At 36.7% G+C, this 24,552-nt stretch overlaps 1 protein-coding gene across 1 annotated transcript in view; it reads right to left on the bottom strand.

Moving 5' to 3' along the window:
• LOC149204281 (histone-lysine N-methyltransferase ASHH2-like) overlaps positions 1-24,552 on the bottom strand; it is a 276,549-nt gene that overhangs the window by 100,227 nt on the left and 151,770 nt on the right. Inside the window, exons 8-12 of the mRNA XM_089394677.1 lie at positions 18,190-18,625; positions 18,031-18,086; positions 16,506-16,585; positions 16,290-16,372; positions 16,079-16,158 (exon numbers count right to left, since the gene is read on the bottom strand). Of these exons, the coding sequence (XP_089250803.1) occupies positions 16,079-16,158; positions 16,290-16,372; positions 16,506-16,585; positions 18,031-18,086; positions 18,190-18,625 (735 nt within the window). The remainder of the gene's footprint in view (positions 1-16,078; positions 16,159-16,289; positions 16,373-16,505; positions 16,586-18,030; positions 18,087-18,189; positions 18,626-24,552) is intronic.

Genomic DNA, 24,552 nt, shown 5'->3' with positions numbered 1-24,552 from the left:
CATTCATGTATTTGCTCAACACTAGACAAGATATATGTTTTGTAGTGAACACCCTAATTCAATGCATGGTGAAGACGAGGTAGAAACATTGCGTAGAAGCAAATCATGTGCTAAGGTATTCAAGGGCCAAAATGAAGTATGATCTAAGATATCTTGTAGATGGTGCAGTGAAGTTGCAGGGGTATACAAAATTAAATTTAGCAAGCAGTGCAATAGACAAGAAGAGCACCTCAAGTTGTTGCTTTAGTTTGGGATCAATGATAATATTTTGGCTCAGGTAGCAAACATCTATGGCACTTAGCTTAACAGAGGCACAACACAAGCTAGCTAGTACAGTGAGTTATGAGGCCTTTTGGCTTTCCAAGTTGCTTGCAAGATTATTTGATCAATAGTTTGATCCCATGATTATTTATTGTGAGACTCAAAGTTGAATCAAACTCTCTAAGACTCCAATATTTCATGACCAATTCAAAAACAGAGAGATCAAATACCGCTTCATACAAGATAGGATTTAGAAAGAAGTAGTGAAGCTCTAGTATGTATACACAGATCAACATGTTGCTAACATTCTAAACAAGCCCTTAACCGAAGGGAAGTTTGAAACAGTCAAAGGCAAAATTCGATTGGTAAAGAATTCCTTCAATGCTAAAAGGAAGTATTGAGAAATTTAGCTCGAGCAGCATATAAGAGGGAGTATTGAGAAATATAGCTCGAGTAGCAGATGATTTCTTAGGTGCTCGAGCAGTAGCTTCTTACACGGTTAGGTGTGAACATGCAGGGAAGTTGTTTAAGACAACTAGTAACACCTTACTAAAAGTGAAAAATAATACCATTTTGAGGTTTCACTTAAATATATAAAAGTGAAAGTTAAATTCCCTATGTTCTCCTAGTCTTAAAAATCTAAATGAAATATTCTATAGATTCTAGAATATTATACACCTAATTGTCAAGACAAGGTGATTGTTGGGATAAAATTGATTAGTTGCTAAGATTTGGCCAATCAATTCCTAGGATTAAGGAGATTAGATGCTAAGATTTGGTAAATTGTTTGCTATAATTGAGAAGATTAGGTATCTCTCTCCCAGATCACAAATAGAACAAGATGAGAGTTGTGTACACACATTTTATACATAAAGAGGACTAAGGAGATTAGAGAGAGATTAGTTGAGTAGATTCAGAGCACATGAGAGGAGCTTAGGTTAAGAAGTAGACCAAATGACATATCCATACAATCGTATGGAAAGGGTCAAAGCAGTGTTATAAAACGGTTTAGAAATGCAAAATTCGCATTTGTCCAACAGGTAGATTTATCTCAATAACTGCAAATTTGATTTCTTGTTAATACCATATAACTGCTAGTTTGACAGGATGTGGATATCTCGTTCTAAGCTTGGAATATTTAAATGAAAAGTTGATTTGAAAGGGGTAACTATCTATGTATTGTCTCGCTATCACGCAAATTTGTATTGACAAACCTGCATGACACTTTTAGAAAGTCAACCAAGTTTTCACTGCTGGGAAAGGACGTCTTAGCATACTTGCCAAATGTGCAGCCCTTGCACACGTCATGCTAGTCAATCTTGCACTGTTGCAACACTATGCCTATCTCGTCGAGGATTTTCAGCACTCCATGGTCTAAATGGCTTATACGCCTGTGCCATAGCTCCCCAAGGTCTCAACCCTGCTCATAGCCCTCTCTGCTGCTCAAGGTCACGGTTGTCTGAAACTGTAGCCGGTAGAGGTTCTTCAGTCTCACTCCAATCTACTTCGTTGCTCCAGAATTTAAGGGCTTGAGAAGGTCTTCCCTCTGTAGAAAATATCCTCATAGCCCTATAACTCTATGGTTGAAACTAAAACAAGGTTTCCTAAGGCTCGGAACATATAGGACATCCTTGAGATAAAGAGGGTTATCGGACTCTCCCTCTCAAACTTGACAGTACCCATGCCCTTAGCCAAGTACCTGCCATCATCTCCCAACTCAATGTGAAACTACATGTCCTTTTCCATCAATTCGCTGAAATATTCCTTCTTCCCAGTCATATGGAAAGATACTCCATTATCAATGTACCATATGTTGTTGGTTAATGAGCTTGCCATGCAAGCTATGAGCAAGAGCTCCTTCTCAAACTTGGAACTAAACTCGTCCACCTCTCTCAAAGCTACCACTTGGTCCTTCTTGGACCCTTTCTTCCTCGAAGGACACTTGGTAGCATAGTGTCTGAATTGATGGAGCTGGAAGCATTTTATCATGTTGAGATCCTTCTTTTCTTTCTTGCCTTTGGAAATGGACTTTAGCCCCTCCTATGTTCTTCTTGCGTTTGGCCTTGCCCCATTTTCCTGCTAGGGTAAAGTTCTCCTTCTCCTCATGCTTAACATGAGCTCGAAATCTAGCCTGCCTTTGAACCTCCTCCTGGACACAGTGACCCCACAACCACTCCCAGTCCGGAAGCTTTTCTCTGCCACTCACTACATCCTCAAAGTTATCCACGATTTGTGAAACCCTAATAGTGCAAGACTCACCATGTCTGCTTCACGTATTGTCTCTCCCACACCGTCCAACCCATCCTTCACCTAGCTGAACCTAGTGAGATAAGAGATTATGGGCTCAAACTTGTCCATCGGATACTTCTGATTTTGTCCTTGAGCACTGGTATAGCTTCAAAATCGTTGTTCTCATTTCTTTGGCAATCTTCTTACTGAAAAGATGTTATACAAAGTGGTCTTTGACTCCTTCAAGAATAATCCTCCTTAATCTATCATCGTTCTTGTTATGTTGAGCCAACTATTGTGGGTCAATTGTTGTGACTGGTGGGTTCTCCGCAAATTCCTTCACACCTTGCTCCTCTAGCACCACAATAATCCTCTCCTTCCATGAGCATAAATTTGTTGCTCCCTCCAAATTGTGCTATGTTCTCAAAGCCTGGTAAGGCATTCTGCTGGTCAAATTCTTCAAAAGCCCTAGCACACTGGTTTGACTAGAAAAATTACGCTTTGTGGATCAAAACCCTAGGTCGCACAGCTAGAAACCCTACCATAACCCTCCAATTGTACTGTGTGTTTCCTCTGCACCTTAACCTTGTGTGTTGGTCTTCACTCAGAGACGTGGCTCTGATACCATGTGAATTATGGTAAGCAATCTAATCTGTGAATTATGCTAAACAAAGAGCTAAAAATTAATCTTTAACTTCAATCCACAAATATATTGAGCTTAATAAAAAGCATGCAGTAAATAATAAGGAACAAATGAAGACAAATACATCATAAATTGAACACAACAAATTCTACCCAAGAAACCCCAATTGGTGAAAACCTACAAACTTGGTGGCTTTTGTTAGTTTGCTTGAGAAAAAATATTGTTCAGAAAAATATTACAAAGAAGGGAAAACTTCCCTTTGCCTCTACAAATTCGTCAACATGTACAAACACCCTCGCTCAGCCTCACAGCCTAGTCAACATGCACATTATACAAATCATACGACTTCGTACGTCCTCTTTTGTGCCTTCAATATAGCCTAGCTAAAGTGTAATAGATCCTGGATAAGATCTGAGGTTGTTTACCTCTCTTTCTCCCTCAATTTGTGCTAATCTAAAGCTCTAGTTCACAAAAACCGTAGCCTAAAGTGTTCACTTCTTGTTGCCTTTTGCCACCAAGTCTCTAGTGCATGAATGAACCAAATGAGCTCCCTTTTCACTCTTAGAAATCGACTTGGCCCACCAGTCCCACAAAGGGCTAAGATAAAGTCTCCCTAGACGATTGAGACCACTCCAATCCTTGACTATAAGAAAATTTATATTTTCCCTAAGTCAAGGAATAATAATTAAAAAGTATGGTTGTGTCGTAGCCCACTTGTGGGTTCCTCTGCCAAACTTAGCGCACCTCTAACTTTGGTTGAACCCTTCCTCTAACTCCATCTAGGACTTATGTTGTGGAGGAAAATATGAAGATGTCACATGTGACATGTATCAAATTTTCCATAGAATATACACGTGACAATTTAATATTATTAAGCCATTTTTATCAGTATAAACCTATGTTGCACAAGAACACCCCCTCCCAAAAAAAAAAAAAAAACCTATGTACCATGTGTCCCGGCATTCCGGGGATTTTTGGACCCTTAGGACACATCACCAAACTGTTGGGGACTTGCTAGACGTTCCAGACAAATTCCAGGGACATTCTAAGTAGATTTCAGCAATGTTCCACGGGGACACGTACCGCTGAATGCACCTCACACCTCCCACGCACCTGGGATGAGGGGAAACCTTTCCCTGACACAAGGAGAGACAGGGGGAAACATTTCCCCAGTGTGGGGGACACATTTCCCCAAAAGTTGTGTTGTGGGCGTCCCCCCTTAATTTTGCCTGAAAATAATAATTTATGAATTGGGAAGCTTAATATTCACCTCTAGGGCCCTACTAATGCTATGTAATTAATGGTAATGTTCTTCTTTTATCTTTCATTTTCATCTTTTTACTTAAATTTTTAACATTACCATTAATTGACTCTAGATGCTTAAGAGTGGTTCTGACCTCATTAGATTTCATAAGGAGAAACTAAAATTTTAGATCCCACTCAAAATCCATCAAACAACAGTTTTCAAGATTTCAGGATTGGGGGGATCGCAAAGTTTCCACTAGATTCTATCATGTATGACGATCTACAACTAGCATTTAAACATAAGAACCAAGCCCAAAATCAACCCTATAGAGGGTGGACATGTCCCCCTTAATTTTGTATAATAACCCTTGAAATTATAAAAATAGAGAGAAAAAAAAAAAAGATAGATATTTAAAAAACAAAGGATAAAAAATAAACAAAACTAAAACTAAAAAGAAATGCATAACAAATATCAAAACCTAAACTAATTTGCAATCTGTAACTCACTCATTTGACTTAACAAGCTTACCTCTACTCAGCTTACCCTGCAGCCCTATCTGACTTAACAATTAGTTGTTGCCCCTCGTCACCCAGAGTGTTCCTTATATGCTCATTCTCCATTTTTAAGCTTTAGTTTTAAATTTCAAGTCTTGCTCTAGATATCGATGACCTTAAGATGGATTCTTTCGTTCGTCACTATTCTAGTCTTCAGATTTCAATATTACTATAGTCTATTTTGCTTAGTACTAATTAAATCTAAAATGATGATGATGAATTTAATTTTTAAATCATTTTAGATTCTAGAATGATGAATATGGATAAATGTATTTCATTACTAAATCTCATGGTGTATCAATACAAATGATGAGTATCAGTTAGTGTATTTCATTATGTAATTCAATTATGTATGGATCAATGCATTTTTTCTTTCCTTATTGAATATGAATTTGAATTTTATATATATATATATATATATATATATATATATATATACTCCAATGTCCCCTCTGCTAAATTTCCTTAATATATATAATGTTGCATTGGTTTTGGGGACAGGGGAATGGCAAGGACAGAGGGACACATTTTTTGGTACGGCTAGAACGCAACCCCAAATATTTCAGGGAACGACAAGTTGGGGACTACAATTATATATTTATCTATTCATAATTCACTATTAGAGTTTTAAGTTGTTCCAAGCTTGTATGGTATTATGCACAACCCTTACAATTGCCAATTATGAAAAATCTCAAGCAAATTAAAAAAGAGTTGAGTGACATTCCATTATTGGCCACTAGACATGAGCGTTACCTTTAGGAAACTTAATAGTAACTACTTTCAATTTGTAATAAGGTACATGAAGGATCTATGATAGAGAATTGTCTTTATAGTAGTTTTTTTGTTCTCATATTTCTTGTTAATGATGACTATGTTAAACATAAAGCATTCCCTTCTCAATAGGTTTTGCATATTTTTACAACTGTGTTGAATACCACTATAAAATACTTTGGTTTTGTAAAGAGATTAAATTCATATTTCAGATTAATAAGGGGTTGGATAAGAATTTATTTAAACATTTAGTACCCAATCTAAGTCATTACTCGCTGATTGTTTTCACAATTATTGAGGTTGGGATGGTGGAAGCACTGAAATTGACTAACTCCTAGAAACCCATGTACAATATGTAAAACCTTAGATGATCGAGATTTGGATGGTGGAAGCACTAAAATTGAATAACTCCTAGAAACCCACGTACAATATGTAAAACCTTAGATGATCAAAAATGAGAAAGGACAAGAGAAATAACCACAAGGATTAGCCTTTCAACATGTTGCATGTTTTGTTTTCTTGACATTGAGGGTGCTTCTTGTAATTTTACCATTGAAATTACAATATCTAAAATCACCAGAAATCCAAATTAAAACCCGTCTATGAAAAACATCCTTGAACGTCATGGGGATGGCCAACAAGTCCCTGAGTCTCTGATGAAGTCTCCAACAGTTTGGGGACATTTCCTAAGGGTCCAAAATTCCTCGGAACACGGGGACATGAAGTACATGGGTTCCCAACCCGTCGTCCCCTGAAAATTTGAGGGCACGCTCTAGCCATTCAAGAGACATGTCCCCCATCCGCGCCATTCCCCCAAACCAACGCAACTTAGGTATAAACTATAACAAGTAAACAACATATCCAAGCAAAGGCAAGTAACCAACATATCCAAGAGAAGGCTCATCGAATTCAATAATATATGTCATCACACTTTTAATAATTTCACACAACACATGACTTTAGGCTACTTAATCACAAGCCGGTTACTTTTCCCAACCCTCACAATGCCCAATCCATTGTCAAGTCAATCAATGGCCCAACCCAAATACACCTCACGACAATCACCAACTAACCTTAGTTTAATCACAATTTCCAACACTTTTCCCAGGGTTGCAGTCAGTATACTTTTCTTAGATACTTAAAATCTATGTCACACCAATCAATGTTACGACAATTGCAATTGGGATAATATCGAAAAAGGTTCAAAAAGAAAAAATCGTAAAAAACGAGAAGAAATCAGGAAAACATCAGCAATATTAAAAAAATACAAAAAAAAATATTGTTTTTTTCAATTTTTTAATATCTAAAGCATCCACGATTTCTTTGACAATTTTTATGATTTTTTGGTGATTTTTACGATTTTATCACAATTTTTATGAGCGGTTTTTTCACAATTTTTTCACGATTTTTTGGCGATTTTTTCATTTTGGAAAATATCACCAATTAAATCGATTGAGTTTGATCACAATTTGTTAAAATTGGCAACTAGGGCCAAACTCCATGTGGGTCACCTCATTTATGGCAGAGGATATTTTTCTTGGATTCCTCTCATCAAGAGGTGTAGGATTGATCTAACGATCATCCGATTCCGACATGTATTCATGGAGATACGAATTTATTTGTATTACTTGACAATTTGTCAAGGTCGGCCAGCAAGCAAAACAATGTTTCTCACTCCCAGTTTACCCTCAACGTAGCATATAAAAGGAGACCTTGTGGCATTATACCACTCATCTCATCTTCTCATCTCTTCTCTCTCCTAACTTGATTGGGTATGCACAGGAGGAGCAGCTATCTCTCACGTGGGAAGAAGGAGGAAGCAGGACTGTTGCAGCAGCGTTGACTTAGGTTGACCGAGGAGCAGCTAGGCTGAGTTTGACTGCATTGACCAGCATAGAGGTCAGTTTGACTGCGGATTAGTGTGGGGAGCCTCTTCCAAGCAAGCCACAGTTCTGGACGGCAAGACGTTGACCTTTTTTGACCACAGATTTGACCTGTGTTGACTGGTTAGGGTTGACCGCAGAGCTGCACATGCATTGACCACTGTTTGACCATTTTTCCTGGACTGTTTTGGACTGCCTATCATTTTTGTTGGAGGCTGAGTTGACCAAGGTTGACTTGGGGTCATTTGTGAGCTGTTTGACCAACTTTGACTTTGTTGGCTAGGGTTTTATTGCTGCTGTTGTAAAATCACAGATTTGTGAAATTGTACTCTCTCTGCTGAATAATTATTGAAGAATATCGAAGAATTGATCAAAGGGTTTCCGTGCATTGGGGTTTGTTCCTGGCTGGTGCCACATCTTGTGTCTCTTGTCTTGGCTTGTCTTCTACAGTTTACATTTATGTTCTATCTGCATTTTACTATCAAGTTGATGTGATTGCAATTCTGGAAATTGATATTAGGCTAATAAGAAGATTTGAAGTAAATTGATCTAAAGCCATAGAACAATACCATAATTTAACACAATCAGAATCAACTGGAATTTGAATTTTCTTTGATAAAGCCCGACTTTAGCTATTAGCTTTGTGTGAAGTAAAATAGTAAGAAATCAACATTGATTAATATAAAAAAATATTATGATTGGAAATTTCAACCAACCTTGCGAGATAGCAAATTTCAAACCTCAAGATTGAAGCTATTTGAAGTTCAACCAACCTTGCGAGATAGCTAACAGTGAAGTTCGCAGAACCTTGTGAGATAGCTAACAGTGGGATTCAATCTTTGAGTAATTTTTGAATTTAGAAATCGGTGTATAGAAGTAGATGACAAGTCTTGATTAAATGCTTAGCTATAGCCTATAACATTTGGGAGAAAGGAATGTTATCTATTACAATATATGAATTTGCTATTATTGATTGTTATAAATAACATGACTGCTTCTAAATCTAGAATCCTAGTCTGAATTATTTAAGACTCATTTTATTATCCTTTCCCAAAGATATCATATCCAAATTTTCTGAAAACTTACAGTATTTATTTTCCCAAATATATCTTATCCGACTTTTCTGAAAACATACATTATCTGTTACCCCATATCCATATCAGTAGTATCCATATCCATTTTGTATCCGTTTCAGTGCAACTTAGAGATTTTATTGAGTATCCACGAGACCAAATCGGTCTCACGGGGCGAGGTGTTACATCTTCGTAGCGCAGACCTTTGAATAGCCAAAGAAAAAAAGGAAGCAATACTCTAAATGTGAAAGATACCAACTAAAACGACTGCGAAAGACCACTTTGGAGATATTCGTCTGCTCTATCAAAATTTTCGGGCGCAAGCCATATTATTCTTATAATAGCATCACTACTCGTTGCAGCATTAACCATTGTGCAATCGTCTGCCACTCCACCACAAAAAAACCGGTAAACCGAGAAAGAACCCAAGGATATAGACGCTACAATATATGTTTCTTTCGCAGGAAGAGAATAAAATTTCATTGTAGACGCGTCAAAACCTCCACCAGGGTGGCTTATAAACGACAGTCAATGACCTTATCTGTGGATTTACTGAATATGATGAGTACAGAAGGGACTACATTTGGACTAACGAGATTTCCACAAAAAAAGCCACATGTATGCATAAAAATTACAAACATACTTCACGAAAGGCTGTGCAAATTACAGAGATAAATCAGATTGAATCTGGGAGCGTAAATTTCCAGTGTATATGTTTATTTGTTGCAGAATATTCCAGCACGACGTCCAAACACTTCATCCGATATGAGGACTCACTGAAGGTTAGGGGGTTGGGGTATAGGCCCGGGTTCGCAAGTCAGTCTTTTGCACTACGAGACAGCCTGTCTAACTTCTTTTGCCGTGAGTGAATTCAATCTCCGGTAGCCGGGGTTCATGCCGCCGGCTACATCGTTGCGGGGCATCATCTTTAACAGGCGGTGTAACACAACCCCATCGATGGATTTTAATCCGTGTGTCGACTCGCGGGTGCGGAGATGTATCGCCGACTTATGAAGGATACATCGTTGCGGGGCACCTTTAACAGGCGGTGTAACACGACCCCATCGATTGATTTCAATCTGCATGTCGACTCGCGGGTGCGGATATATATCGCCGACTTATGAAGGAAAGTGTTGATACACGAAAGAGAGGGAAAAAAGGAAAGGAAAGAGAATAAAAAAAAGTGAATTAAATTATTTCACGAACTCATTTGTTATTCGATTTTAACCCTAAGTTGATGAAATAAAAAAGCTAGTGTTATTAAATGTCTCTAGAATAGTAAGTCTAATTAGGTCATTTATGTGCTTCTCATAGGTCAATTAGTTAAGTGATTTTCCTGTATTTTCTGTGGTTCAGGTAGCGCGTTAGGTTATTTGATTTTTGTATTTTTTAATAATTGAACTGCGTGGATTTTGCCCGTCTCTTCAACTTTCAAGGAAAAGAATCAAAATTTGAGCATCGACATGTGTTCGGCCAGGTGAGATAAAGAAAGTGAAATTGTTTTTTAATATTTAAAATTTAGACCATGGGAATGGTTTGGCCTCTTAAAGTGAAAAAGATTGGAAAGTTTAAGGAAAAGAAAAAGAAATAAGTTGAAACATCGCTGTCCCTACCAGCAACCGACCGTGAGGCAGACGGGAAAAGTTGAACATAGACCTTGTGTAGACTATTCGCAGGTCGTGAAAGAAGCCTTTACCCCATCGAACAGACAGCGTAGACGAATTAGAACGCTGTAAAAGCCCACAAGGAAATGGTGGGAGAAACGAAAAGCCCTGTTTCTTAAGCCCGTTAATGGCGGCGACAATAGAAAACCACGCCTAGCATCACACGATACACGGGAAAAAGAAACCGATTTCGCAGTGCGTGCCTTGGGACGCAGAATTTCTCGAGCCTCACACAACTAAGAAAATACAAATACAGAGAATAGCGATAGAGATTGATTTATCCAGTCTAGCAGGGTAACTGTATTTATTTTTTCTCTGAAATTTCGGATATTCTCCTTTCCATATATATATACACGTCTAGTTAGTTAATTATTATCATTTATTCCCTTTCCATTTATGTAGAGAGTTGATTATTATTGTTTTTTCCTTTCCCATTTATACGTAAGAGTTAACTATTATTATTTTTTATAAATATCAAAATATCATTTATACACAAAGTTTAGTTAATTATTATTATTGGTTATAAATATCATATTGTTAAGTGTAAATAATAACATATAAATATCTCCTATTTTATCCATAACTATATCTATTATTTTTATCCATATTCATATTTATTTAGATATAAACATAATTTAGCTAAGTTTTATGATTTACTAAAATATATAATTTAATTAATTATTACAATAGTATTTTTAAATATATAAATAATATGTGTATTATAATGATTTCTGTCCACTAAGACAAATGTGATCTATAGGCCCTCAAAAGAAAAGTATTTAGATCAAATGGTTATTATGAGATGGTTATTATCTTTCTCACATAGATTCAAATCCTTAAATGAGAACTCTCAAATTACTAAAATATATAATTTAATTAATTATTACAATAGTATTTTTAAATATATAAATAATATGTGTATTATAATGATTTCAGTCCACTAAGACAAATGTGATCTATAGGACCTCAAAAGAAAAGTATTTAGATCGAATGGTTATTATCTTTCTCACATAGATTCAAATCCTTAAATGAGAACTCTCAAATCCTTAACTGAGAACACTTTAAGCTTTGAGCTGGTAATATAACAGTATTTTTAAATATATAAATAATGTGTGTATTATGATGATTTCAATCCGCTCAGACAAATGTATTTAGAGCCCATGGTTATTATTATCTTTCTCACATAGATTCAAATCGTTAAGTGAAAACTCTTTAAACTTTAAGCTTGTAAATGTGAACTCTCAATTGAGTATCCCTATGGGTTACCTAAGTTAGGTATGCACTATCAAGGTTATCAGCAATCTCACTCTGGCTGTCAAGATTAAAAAGGAAGCTGATTACTTTTCCTAGAAAAATATATATATGTAAAAGATTTATTCTATCACTATTTCAATCTAAAATTAAATTAATTTCAATTTAGGCTTTTTCTTGGAAAAAAATTAATAAAAAATAATAACATATAAAATATTCATTATATCATTATTTCAATTTAAAATTAAATTAAATTAATTTCAATTTAGTCTATGAATATTTTAAAATTTAATATATATATATATATAGATCTAAGTCACATGACACGAGGACACGTAAATACGAGTATTCAATACGAAACGCAGCGCCCTGGAAACAAGACACGGGGGACACGTTTTATATATATATAATAAATAAATAAATATATATATATATATATACCGAAATATAGTTTTTTATCCATATTAAATTGCAGGTTGCAGCTTATCTAATCAAATTAAAATATAATTACTTCTCAAAGTTCATAGTTCACTTTAAAAAAATAAATAGAATCAAAATTTACTATTTAGAAATTAGAATGTGATATGCTTGGTCTTGATTCTTGAATATTCAATGTTCATTGTTCATGTACAACTTACAAACACATAAGAAAATAACTAAAGTCTAATCCTATTGATTTCCTTTGCCCCTCTTGCGAGAAAATGCCACAGTTTTCCCTTTCCCTCTAGATGTAGACGCTGGTGCTGGTGGAGTTGGCAATGGAGTTTGCTATGCTCTAGAAGCTGAAGAACTAGAAGTAGGAGCTATAGGAGGTAGACCACGTCCTCTACTGGTGGCAGGGGTAGCACGGGCAGGTGGTGTCACCTGGAAACATTACAATCTCCCAATCCTGAAATCCTGAAAAACTGATAAGTCTGCTGCATTTTGAATGAAATCTAAAATTCTACTTTCTCCATATGAAATCCAATGAGGCCAAAACCACTCTCAAACATCCTGAGTCATTTCATGGTAATGTTAAAAATTTAAGTAAAAGGATGAAAATGAAAATTATTACTTTAAGAATTTAACATTACCATGAATAGCATATCAATACTAGGGCCTAGACTTGATCATTACGCTGCCCCACTCAAAAATTATTTGTTTCTTTCAAAAAAATTGCAGCGTATGCAGGGAATGTTTTCTATCAATGGAATACGCATTTTCCAGATGCAGGACACGACGAAAACCGGCGAATACGTTTTACATTTTACAGGACACGATGAAAAACGTTTTCGATATGTTTTAGGGCCGTTTTCGTGTCCGACACGTAAAATACGGGACACAGGACCTTGGAGGACGTGTCCTGTAACTTAGATATAGATGCAATGCCAATTGGAATGCTGTAGATTTTCCAACTTTTTATATTTATATATATATACATATGCCCATTGGAATGCTGTGAAACCCACAAGGAAACCCCCTAAGCAAAGAGCCCGATATTTGAGAGACATTACTGTTGGCGACAATAAGAAGCGAAACAGCACCTAGCATTACACTACGACAGCGAAGAGACCCGATTTTGCAAAATGCGTGCCCTAGAAATCAGAACCAAACAAAATACAGAGAAGAACGATAGCGATTAAAATTTATAAAATCTACAGAGTTGAGCGTCTTTATTTTGTCTTTGAATTTTGCTTTTGAAATCTCTAATATATTATTTTTATAAATATGATAATTTTTTAAAATCATATTATGCCATGTTTAAATCTGTTTTTGCTGACGAAAATTTCAAATTTACATAAATCATAATCATAATCGCAGATCATTTATTTCGTTACATTCTTGGCTTAAATTTAAATTTCAATTAAAAAATGAAATTGCAATTGCAATTGGTCAATCTATTATATATTAATATAATCGACAATTTTACATGAGAATTATAAAAAAACTTGCCTTTTTCTTTATTTGTTTTATTTTGCTTGGAAGTATCACAATTTATTAGATCTCAGTCGTTAACGATGATGAATCTAACAACCACTCACTGCTAATCGGAAACATGAATGTGAATGGAGATCTCCTCATCAATGTTAGATATTTAAAGAAAAAAAGAACCTCACTAATAATCTAGAGATATAGACCTTTTATCCTACCGCATTTACCTCGTGTAAAACTAGATCTTATACTTTTTAGTAATTTCTAACTTCTCATACTTCAGATTACAATTCAACCTCTTATTACATATCACTTCAGATTACAATTTAACATTTTGTCTAAAATAGTCATATTTTCTTTTTTCTAATAATTATTTAATTTTTAATTATAAAATGATAAAATGTATATAAAGTCCCAGTGGCATCTCAATTGGTTAATTCGTTAGTGTAATTCGTTAGTGAAATCACGCAAGTAAAGCAACCCAGTTCAAATCCCCCTGTAGCAAGCCCGGTTTATGGCAAAGAGGACAGGTCGTATACCCCAAGGTTTACTAGTAGATGTTGGGTTCCTGAGGGATAACAAACAAATAATTTTAAAAAAAAATATTTAAATGTACATAAATATTATTTGATTTTTTCAAAGTAAAATTATATATGTAAACAATTATGTAGTAAGGAAGCAAGGAATTATTTTAGCATCCACAAGGCTAAAGATAGCCTATGGGACAGATTGCTTCTTCTTCTGGTTGATGTATTCGGTCATTTTCCTGTGCAGCCTCACAATCTCACCAAACCTCTCGTTGAATAGATTATCCCAACAGCTCTCTGCCAGAATATCTGCATAGTTTTCCCTGTTCTCTTTGAAGGCCTCATATTCTAAAATGTAAACTTTTCTGTTTCCACTTTTCCGGAAGAAACAAAAAATACATACTCTTTCCTCCCACACTTCTTTTGGTTTAAAAAGATAAATGTTTTGTTATTGTAGATCATTTGCTTTTGGGAAAAACAATCCATTTATTTATGAAAGGAATTTTTCTATTTTCCTGAATCTGATAATAGCATTATTAATGAAATCGTATTTTTCCATCACTAAATCACATTTTAAAACATATAAATTAATTCAGCCTCGTTAAAAAGCCTCAGAACACTCAGGTCAACAACCCAACTACTGAAATCTGCAGTTTCAAATTTTCCAACCAAAATTTGCAAAAACACAGGAAAAACATACCAAAAAGCTAAGGGTTGCGGGAGCTAAGGGTAAATATAGTCTATCTGGTCCTGGAGCAGGAGGGAAAATAGTCCTGATGCGGCCGATATCCAGAAAATGGTTATAACATCAGAATGACAGGTATGACATGTTTGTCATGTTAATGCCAGTCAAACTACCACACTGACATTATAGTGCCCGTTATACTGCACCGCCCGAAAGGATCCCTCTATGCATATATCCTCCTCTGCTGCTTTACAGCCACATAAACTATATTTATCCATGTCAGATTTATATATTTTATGGTATTTGCTATAAACTATTTGATTGTCTATTGGAGATGTATCCTGTAGGTAAACGACTGGATAGTCTATTGAAAATGCACGCCAAAGAGAAGCTGAAATACTCGTGCCTTTATGATATGCTGGCCTCTGCTTCACGTCTGATCATTTTCTGATGTATCATGTAGATATGGCATTGTGAGAGACCAGAAACTCACGCCCACAATCAGCCCACAATTGGGTCTAAAGTCCAACTCACTAGGTCAAAATGACCAAGCCCGTGAATATGAAGTTAGTTGTCTTTGTTGAATGGCTTCCATTTGCTAACATTTGATGTTTTAAATCATTTTGCACCATTGCACAGCTTATAAGTTATAACAATCCCATAAAGATGTCTTAAGTAGAATTTCACCCTATGTATCATCCCATTCCTTAACAATTATACTCATAATAACTGCATCCAACTTTCCCTGTGAACACAGTCACATAATGGTTCCATGCAGGGCCCTCATTTACATTGTCGAGTAGCTAGCACAGGCAACGCAATTGTCAGACGGAAACATGGGTAGTGACCAGGCAGCTCAGCTCATTAATACTGTACATTTTCCTATGAATTTTTTTATTCTTGTATACGATAGCTTAGTTTCTAGGTTTCAATATTGGAATCCAACAATTCCCAAATCAAGCCCTGGAGGGGGGAGGAGTACAGAGTTGTTTCTCATATATGATGAAATGCTGAAAAAAATATTACAGTGTACTGAAAGTTGAAAAACATGTCAATTTATATCTTCTCCATGTCAGATACAATCGATTTGATTTTATCTCCAAAAATCCCAAAATGGGTGTCCCACTCTAACTTCTCTTGTTAAAATTTACGTTAATGTACACAACAGCTCATCTGAGTCATAGCAAATCAAGCATTGAACAAGGCCACATATGAAGTTCATCACCAATTTCGACCACCTTTGTTTCAAAACCAGTCAGAGTTGCCCAATTCTAATAACACAATTTTTTTAGTGATATATGTAGGCACTCTCAATCAAGGAAATATATACAATTAAACCAAAAAAGAATCCAAGAGTGTATGGAAAACTACATCGCTGACCTTGAGCAGTTTGCATACTAGTGGAGTCTTGATGTAATTCTTACAATTCTGCTTCAGCATATTATGCAGCATTTGCAAACCTGCACAACCAACAACTGTAAGCTAATTCTTGAAACAGATAACATCAGTCACAGAATCCTGTCTACTACAAATTGGATAAGCCAAAACGTAAAGAAGTACTCCCAATAGGGCACCATAACATAGTTCTTACCATTTTTCTTCATTAAGTCAATTAAAACCGTCTTTGACCTTGTCTGAAGAACAGCGTCCAGTACCATAGAAACATCTTTTATGCTGGAGACACCAACCAGCTTTGTAAAGTTTCACTTATGAATTAATGATACAAAACCTTTATCTTGGAGTAATGTGAAGCATTTCAAAGCTACCTACACGAATAAAAGGACAAAAAGACGTAGCAGTTACTAACCTGTGAGAAACATCCCCATGCTCTGTATTCCCAGATGCTGATATAACAAGTAATAGCTTCAAATAATCTTTTGCAACATCCTGTTTGACAATAAGCTCACTTTAAATAATGTTTTTCAATCATCTAATGCTATATATCTGAATATTGTTCAGACTCCAGGATAAAGATAACTGCATGCAAAGACCTTTGAAATATGATCCTCTGATAAAAACATCTCAAAAGGTTCAACAGCCACAAGCACAGACAAGAGATCTTAAAAAATAGAAAATATATATTGTGTTCCATTTTTATAGGAGTAGAAGACTAAATACAGACATAATATAGACATATATTATGGCTTCCGTGGTTTCAATGAAGAAGAGGATACAAATGACCAGTTTTTCAAATATCGCCAACATGGCAATATATCAGGAGTTTTTCAGACCAGTGATAATATCGCCATTTTTACAAATTTTGAATATATATATATATATATATATATATATATATATATTGTGATATTTTGAAAATATCATGATATATCAGCATATCAGCAATATATAGGGAGAAAAAGGAAAATATCTGCTGAATCGAGATTTTTGGTTGTTTCATGAATTTCTTTGGTCAATTTCAAGAGGAAATCAAGGAATTGAAAACGAAGGGGTTACTCACTGTTATATTTGCTCATAGAAGGGCTAGATGGAGGCAGTTGATTTAGATGTTATTAAAAATTCAAAAAAAATATTGTAATATTTCAAGTATTCTGATATTTGTTGATATTCTCTCCGATGTTGCCAACAAGTTTCAATCTGGATCATTGGTGATATATTTGCAACATTATATTTGCATCATTGCAACAGAACACTTGTTTTCATCCAATGCCCAGTCTAACAAACAATTGAAAATAGAAACCAAAAAACAGAGAAGTTTAAAAAGTACCTTGTTTCTTTGTAAGTACTTTATCCATTCTCTCTATTGATTTGATGACATTATAGACTAAATATATTGCAAAATACACTTCTAAGGAAAACCAATATTTATACACTATGTTTGGGAACCTTATTGCAAAACGTTAGAAGCGACATTAACATCTAATAATTTTTGTTACACACGCAGCACTGCAACTATTTCAAACATTATTCAAATTTTATATTCATCTGACACAATCAATCATAAAGCATGTGGACGTTACTCAAATCAACACATACATCTACATCAACTAATATATTAATTGTAATCTATATTTGCGTTCACAAAATCAGTTCTTCTATAAAAAAATAGCTATGTCAAAAATTTTCCATTTGAAAATTTGCCATGCTTTGAATATGCATTGTGCACTCTCAGTTTCCCAAAAATCTGTAAATACAATTTGTGTAGTTGGTTTGGCGATCTCATGAATCTTCTGGTCCCCACAGAACTTTGTTCTCTCTATGTAAAAATCTACAGTTCTGCACTACATCTTTCCCACTGTCTAACCATGGAATGTTGCAAAGTTGAAAAGATTATTGCATAGATTGATCTGCGGCAAATTCCAGTAAAAATATACCTTGTCCCCACAAATTCCACCCTTGCCATCTAACAATTCATTGAGCTTCTCTTCCACTACACACATAAGTGAACCAAACAGCAAATCCATAACTGTTAAAAACCCCAAAAATAAGAGCAAAATTGATGAAAGAATAGTAACATCCAGAATGCCATATACCTGCTTCAAAGCATTTTATCTTTGTTGGAACAGACTTCTTCAGGTTGAAAGCATTTCCTACATTAGAAACTCTATTTTCTTTCTTCATTATACTAAAGTTATTTGAGACCTCAGCCTGCTTCTCAGATAGAGCTGATGAGTGTTCACTTTTTCTTTCAGAAGGCTGGGATGAAAGTTCCCCTTCTGCAACATTTGCCAATGTACTGCACTCTCTGGTTGATAACACTTTATTATCTAGAGAACCCTCGTTTACACTATCTTCCTGAAGCATCCCAGATACTTCACAGTTTTCTTCTAGCTCACTTCTAGGTACAGCTGCTCGAGCAAATGGATCACTACCAATAAAACCTCGACAATCAGCAGAACCACATTCACACTTCTCTGCTGCAGTACCAATTGCTTGCAAACAGTTGTAATCAAATGTGAGCTCCTCACCCTGAAAATCAGCTTAACAGTACCAAAACGAAACAAGTCAAGTAAAAAGGAAGAAAGAATAAGTTCAATCCTGAATGAACTGGAAATAGCAATTTATTTATTTTCAGTTCAAAATTCTATGTTGAAACAAGTAGGAAAAAAGCAGCATGCAACAGAAAATGAATTAACTCTACCCTGGAAATCAGAATGTTAATAAAACCAGGCTGCCCAGCATAAGAAGCAGCAGCTAAGCTACCAACGAGCAGACGCAGTAAGAGATACAGAACTGTACACAAATTGAAATCAAAGGAAATTTCTATTATCATCCGTGGAAGGCCCAAACAGGATGTCTAGAGATATGTCAGATGTTAAAAATATTTGGATTATATATATATATAGTGTTCCATGGGCATGCATCCCCCAAGGTGGAGTGAATGCACCCCACGCTTCCCATGCACCTGGGATGGGGGAATGCCTGGGGAAACACTTCCCCACATCCCCCTTTTGGGGAGATGTAGGGGGGAACATTTCGCTAATGTGGCGGATGTGTCTCCCCAAAAGGGGTGCTTCTGGGTGCACCCCCTCAAAAGGGGGATGCCCAGGGGCAATCCTTTTGATAGAGAACACCCAGAAGCACCCCTTCAGAGTTTCAAGAACTTTTGTATGGGGAAGCCTACTATTCAAGCCTATGGCCCTATTATTTCTATGCAATTCATGGTAAAAGTGGCATTTTCCTATATCTTTCATTTTCATCATTTTACTTAAATTTTTAACATCACCATGAAATGACTCAGGATGTTTGAGAGTGGTTCCAACCTCATTGGATTTCATAAGGAGAAAGTAGAATTTTAGATCTCACATAAAATCAGCATAATTAACAGTTTTTCAAAATTTCAAGATCAGGGGGATTGCAATGTTTCCATTGGATTTTGTCATGTACAAGGGTATGGAACTAGTATTTAATCAAGAGCACCAAGCCCTCTATGTACCTTCATGTTAGTGGCATTGGTTGTTGAATGTTGAAATATGGTTGTCATTGATGTCAACCCAAACAGCACCAGACGATGCCCCACCTTTGTTGCCCAAAATGACATGGAAAATCATGGTTTTTCGAGTCAAGACCATCTTTATTGATTTCTCCTCGTTATGCCGATTCTGACGGTATGTGGCTCATCACGAGGATACTCACGGTTTGACAGAGATGCTTGTTTGAAGTCGATGCACTCATCATGTGGTCAAAAACCCCAAATAAGGTGACATGGCAGTTTATTATTGGTTCATGGGCTTAGAGGAAATATATTAATTTAATGTTGGCTCCAAACTATGAAATTTGAAATTCGAATTCCATCTTCCCTCCATTAAAATCGGTTTAAGGTTAACAAAGGGTTTTGTCTCCAAATAAAAATTTAAAAATTCAAATTTTAAATGTCAGCGTGCCCCACCAAAATACATTTCGGCCCCTATAAATACAGTGCATTTGCCCTCCAAATAAGCAAGGATAAATTAACTCATCACTCTGAAATTGTCTGCTGCCAGTGTAGTCTTGATCACATCTTGAGGAATGTCGAAGAACGGTTATGGTTTTTCATTATCGTCGGAAAGGAGTTTCGCTGTGTTTTACTCGTCTACCTTTACCATCAATCTCTGTGGCTTCTGTGTAATCTCAAGGACCAGCAAAGGAGCAAGTGAGGTTTGATCCTTTGGATTGCTTGGCAAAGGGCTATCGTGGGCATCCAAGGCCATTTGGCCTTCCCTTTGGAGCAGACCTAGGAATGTGCATGGCTTATTTGCATTCTCCCAAAGCACGTCCATCCTATTTTACTGTGTGCAGAATCAGTCTCTCTCACGGTGACAATTAGGTGAACCTTCAAGCAGACTCTAAAAGGACTGTTCAGTCTTCTTTTGCACAACATTCTGAAGCAGATCTGAGTCATATTATGGGGTAAATACATGCAGAACTAATTTGCATGATTAATGCAAGATGCACTAAAATTCTGAGCTTGTTGGAGATTGATTCGAAGCCTGTTGTAGCCCTAACCAGAGACACTTATTCGCTGATCATTTTGTAAGGATTGGTGCAGCCCCTTGGTATGGTGTTTCACCCTGTGCCTTGATGCATATCTGAGGATGTCTGGAGAAGTTTGACCGTATCAAATAGTCGCAAAATTAAGAAATCTCCAAGACACACATTGTCGTTACAAAACTGAAACACTGCTCTATTTCTTGTTGGCAGAAAGTACTTGACATTCAGATCCACAATAGTGCAGACCTAAGATACTTATTGTGGGAAGAGCTCGTGGTTGAAACTCCTATGCCCTAGACAATGATTTCATCTTAATTAACTGTTCTCTTGAAGTGAAGGTTGGTTGCGATCTTCCGAAGTAAATTGTTGAAACCCTAACTGTGGCAAGACTATGTATTAAGTACCATTGATCTGGAAGGAGATGTTGAGTGGCAGTGACAGATAGATATTTTATCCTCCTCTAATCTCTGTCTTGCCAATCAATATAGGACAAGAAGTAAAGTTTGTAGATCAGCAGTACAGTGATTAACATCTTCTCATAGAACTACTCATAGAGGCATTAGTAAACAGGGCAGTGGTAGAAGCACCTTCAGACATCATTATAGCAGGCACATATTGTTGCAGCATACATCTTCAGGCCATCAACTGATCACTAGAGGTACATTCATTTAGAATTTCATTGTCATTATCATTTTTACAGCAGTTAAAGGAGTCTGGCAGAAAGGGTACCATTGTCATCCGTTGAAGTTTTGCAGTAAGGGTTTCAGTATTTGTTCAGTTGAAAGGGTTTCACTGTCTCATTGTACATCTGAAGTATATTCAATGTTCCACCAAGTTTCGGAGACGAGGAGGTGAGGGAGGGGGGATATGCAGGAGCGGCCTATGCAAAATCTCCCCACCAATTTTTAGGAAACGTGGGGGGACAACGGGGTCTTAAAAACTTATAAATACAAAATATAAATCGATGAATCATATAACTGAAACAAATTTAAAATGAAAAGCATGATCATTGATATCATTATCATATAAATTATAATCATAAATCATGTAATTTTGTAACTGTACAGTGTAACTACTAGTCTACTAACTTACTAACAATGCATAATGAAAATAAATTATAAAATTGTAAATGTTTAAAGTTTTAAACTTTAAACGTTAAACCATATTGATGTTCCACTTCCAACTATGAACATTGAATATTGAATAATATAAAAGTCAACTTTGATACATGAGTGGCAGCGTTCAGTTCAACGAAGGAGCAGACAGAAGGCTGCTTGGCGATGGCAGCAGTGTTCAGTTCAGCGAAAGAGCAAACAGAAAATGAAATGTGAAATAAACATAATGTAAACCCTTCACGGTCGGTCAACAAATATTAAAAATTACGATTTTTTTGTTTCATAAAATAAATTATGAATTTTTTCTAGGGAAACAACCCCTCAAGACCCCTTTCACCTAGGAAACGACGTCAATTGGAGGAAATGACCCCAAAAATGGAGGAAACAACCTCTTTCAAGTTTCCTCGCGTACCATGTTTTTTGGGAGCGTGGGGAAACGTCCCCATCTCATCTTGATCCGAAAATGGATACTAGATCAAGAAAAAAAGTTATTACAAACTCATGTGCAGGAAAATGCCTATATTACTTAGTGCAACGGATCGAAAAGATTGCAAATAATATAGACAATTAACAGTCAGAAAAGCTAACAAACACACACATCAACACAGTCAAAATAATCAAGGAGTTCACCAGACTTCCTGGCTACGTCTCCTGGTCCAAATTTCAGTGTCGACCTCTATATTAAGTTTTCAAGAACAGATTATTACAAGAGTGAGCTCAAAAATAAAGTCTCAACTAACAGTGACATCAAAGAGGGATCTGCTCGAAAAATCGAGTCTAAAAGAGTGCACAGACTCTCCCTCTGTCCTGTTCCTCTATTCAATCTACCTCGATCTGACTGACTGACTAACTGTCTTTCTGTGACTATCTTCAACTGACTTTCATTTGTCTCTGTTCTGTTATGGGATGGCTTTTTAAGCTTACAGTGCTTGTCTGTTCATTTCCCTTTTCGGGCTCTCTGGCTCTCGGCGCTGTCCCTTCATCTCCCTGCTGAGCGTTTAAACGATCATTGCAAAACGCTTAAGGCACGGAGGCCCCGTGTTCTACCTGTTTTACAACGAAAAGGACCACTGGCATGGGTGAAACCCCTAGGGATCGCTTCTCTATTTACACAGAGAAATACATGGGAAATACATTAAAACAGTGGAAAATCCGACCAAAGCGCCAAAGCCAGACTTCAAATGATATAAAGTCCGCCCTATAATCCTCTTAGGTCCGCAAGTTGCATTGGCTATGGATGGTAATCCCTTTGTGTTCCACACCGTTGATCTGCCTTCAATCCGACAGTTCGCATCCAACCCGAAACATCAAGTAGCCCGCTCAATCTCCATCGTTGATCCACAATCTCCAATCCAATGGCTAACAGCCATTTCAGGTGGCCTACTTGCACAAAGATTACCTGCCCAAAAAAGTGGTTTTCTCTCTCCTGCGGTGTGCTACGTGTTGGCCAGTGTATGGAATCAGGCGGAGCCTCTCCAATACCACTTACTGCGTCAAGCTCGCCCGAAATACCATTTACCACGAAACTCAAATTATATAAAGTTGCATCTATAAACCCTTTCGAGTCCGTGCATATCGCATAGTCTTCGGCCTGCGGTAAGTCCTCCCTTTGGCAAATCTGCGATGCGATATGTAATCTCCGTCATTGATCTGTGCGCTCGATCAACAGTCCACATTGTATCGCTGATCGCGATTTGCTTAAGGCAGAGGTCAATACGCCGCTGGCTTTCTCCGATGCGATTCAATCTCATCCGTTGATCCCGTAGATCCACGACTCTGGGGCATTAAGGTTGCGCTTCTCCGCTTTCACTTTAACTGTTTCTTTGCCATACTCTGTTTTATAACTCTGTCAGGTCTTTCCTTTGTTAACATATTTGAAGACTTAGACTTAGAGGTTCTAGTCAAGATCCATTTTGGATCACGTCCCCAAGTCCCCGGAGTGCGAGGGAGCTAGGAAACTTGACCTCCAGGTGGGGGGACGCAGCCCCGTGGAACATTGAATATATTAGCAATAAGGGTTTTGTTGAAAAGCATTGTATGTGGGTTATTGTCCCCAATATGGGAACCCACAGTTGTTTCTCTGTTTTACTATTATTTTCAGGGTGGTTGGGTGGTGCAAGGAAGATGATTAAAGTCACTTTCAGTTTGTAGCCTGAAAACACTTCAAGGTGGTAGGGTGGCGCTAGAGAAGTTGAAGCTTGCAAGGGTGTTGGATCATCTTATCAGTGGCAGTTGATGAAAGGACGTTGGAGCGTCCTTCCAGTTGCAGCTAAAAAATTGCATGTTTTTTCTAGAGTACTAGGGAGATGGGGGCTCCCTTTTCAATTGGGGCTGAGGCATATAATGTACTCATAAAATTATTAGAGAAGCATTCGGCGGTTTTTCTCCTGAAAGGGTTTCCACCTAAAATATGTTGTCAATTGTCTTTTGATACTGTGCATTGTTGATTTATGTTTTTGATCTGATGTTGAAATTATTTAATGCCTTGTAAAAGAAAAATTAACTAATTGTAAGCAAAATGTTGATTCACCCCCCTCTCAGTATTTCCAACAGTGGAACTCCATCATGACCCTACTAAAAATGTACCCATCACTAAAAAAATATTGACTTGACAAGGTACATTCTTTCTATCTTATTTTAATGCTTAGAGGACGATATTGATGACGAAGATCCCAATATAGGCAATGATTTTGATGATATGTAGGTATTTATTCTAGTATGACTTTTTTGGACGTTACAGGCCATTTAGAGCCTATTTGTTGATGTATTTTTGGTTCAATGATGGATTGCACTCTGTGCTATTTTGGTTAT

This window comes from Pinus tabuliformis, chromosome 1_2 (genome assembly GCF_031772625.1).
Source record: "Pinus tabuliformis cultivar Carrire ecotype Pingquan chromosome 1_2, CPIR1, whole genome shotgun sequence".
Lineage (NCBI taxonomy): Eukaryota > Viridiplantae > Streptophyta > Pinopsida > Pinales > Pinaceae > Pinus > Pinus tabuliformis.
This window is presented reverse-complemented; position numbering and strand designations above follow the sequence as displayed.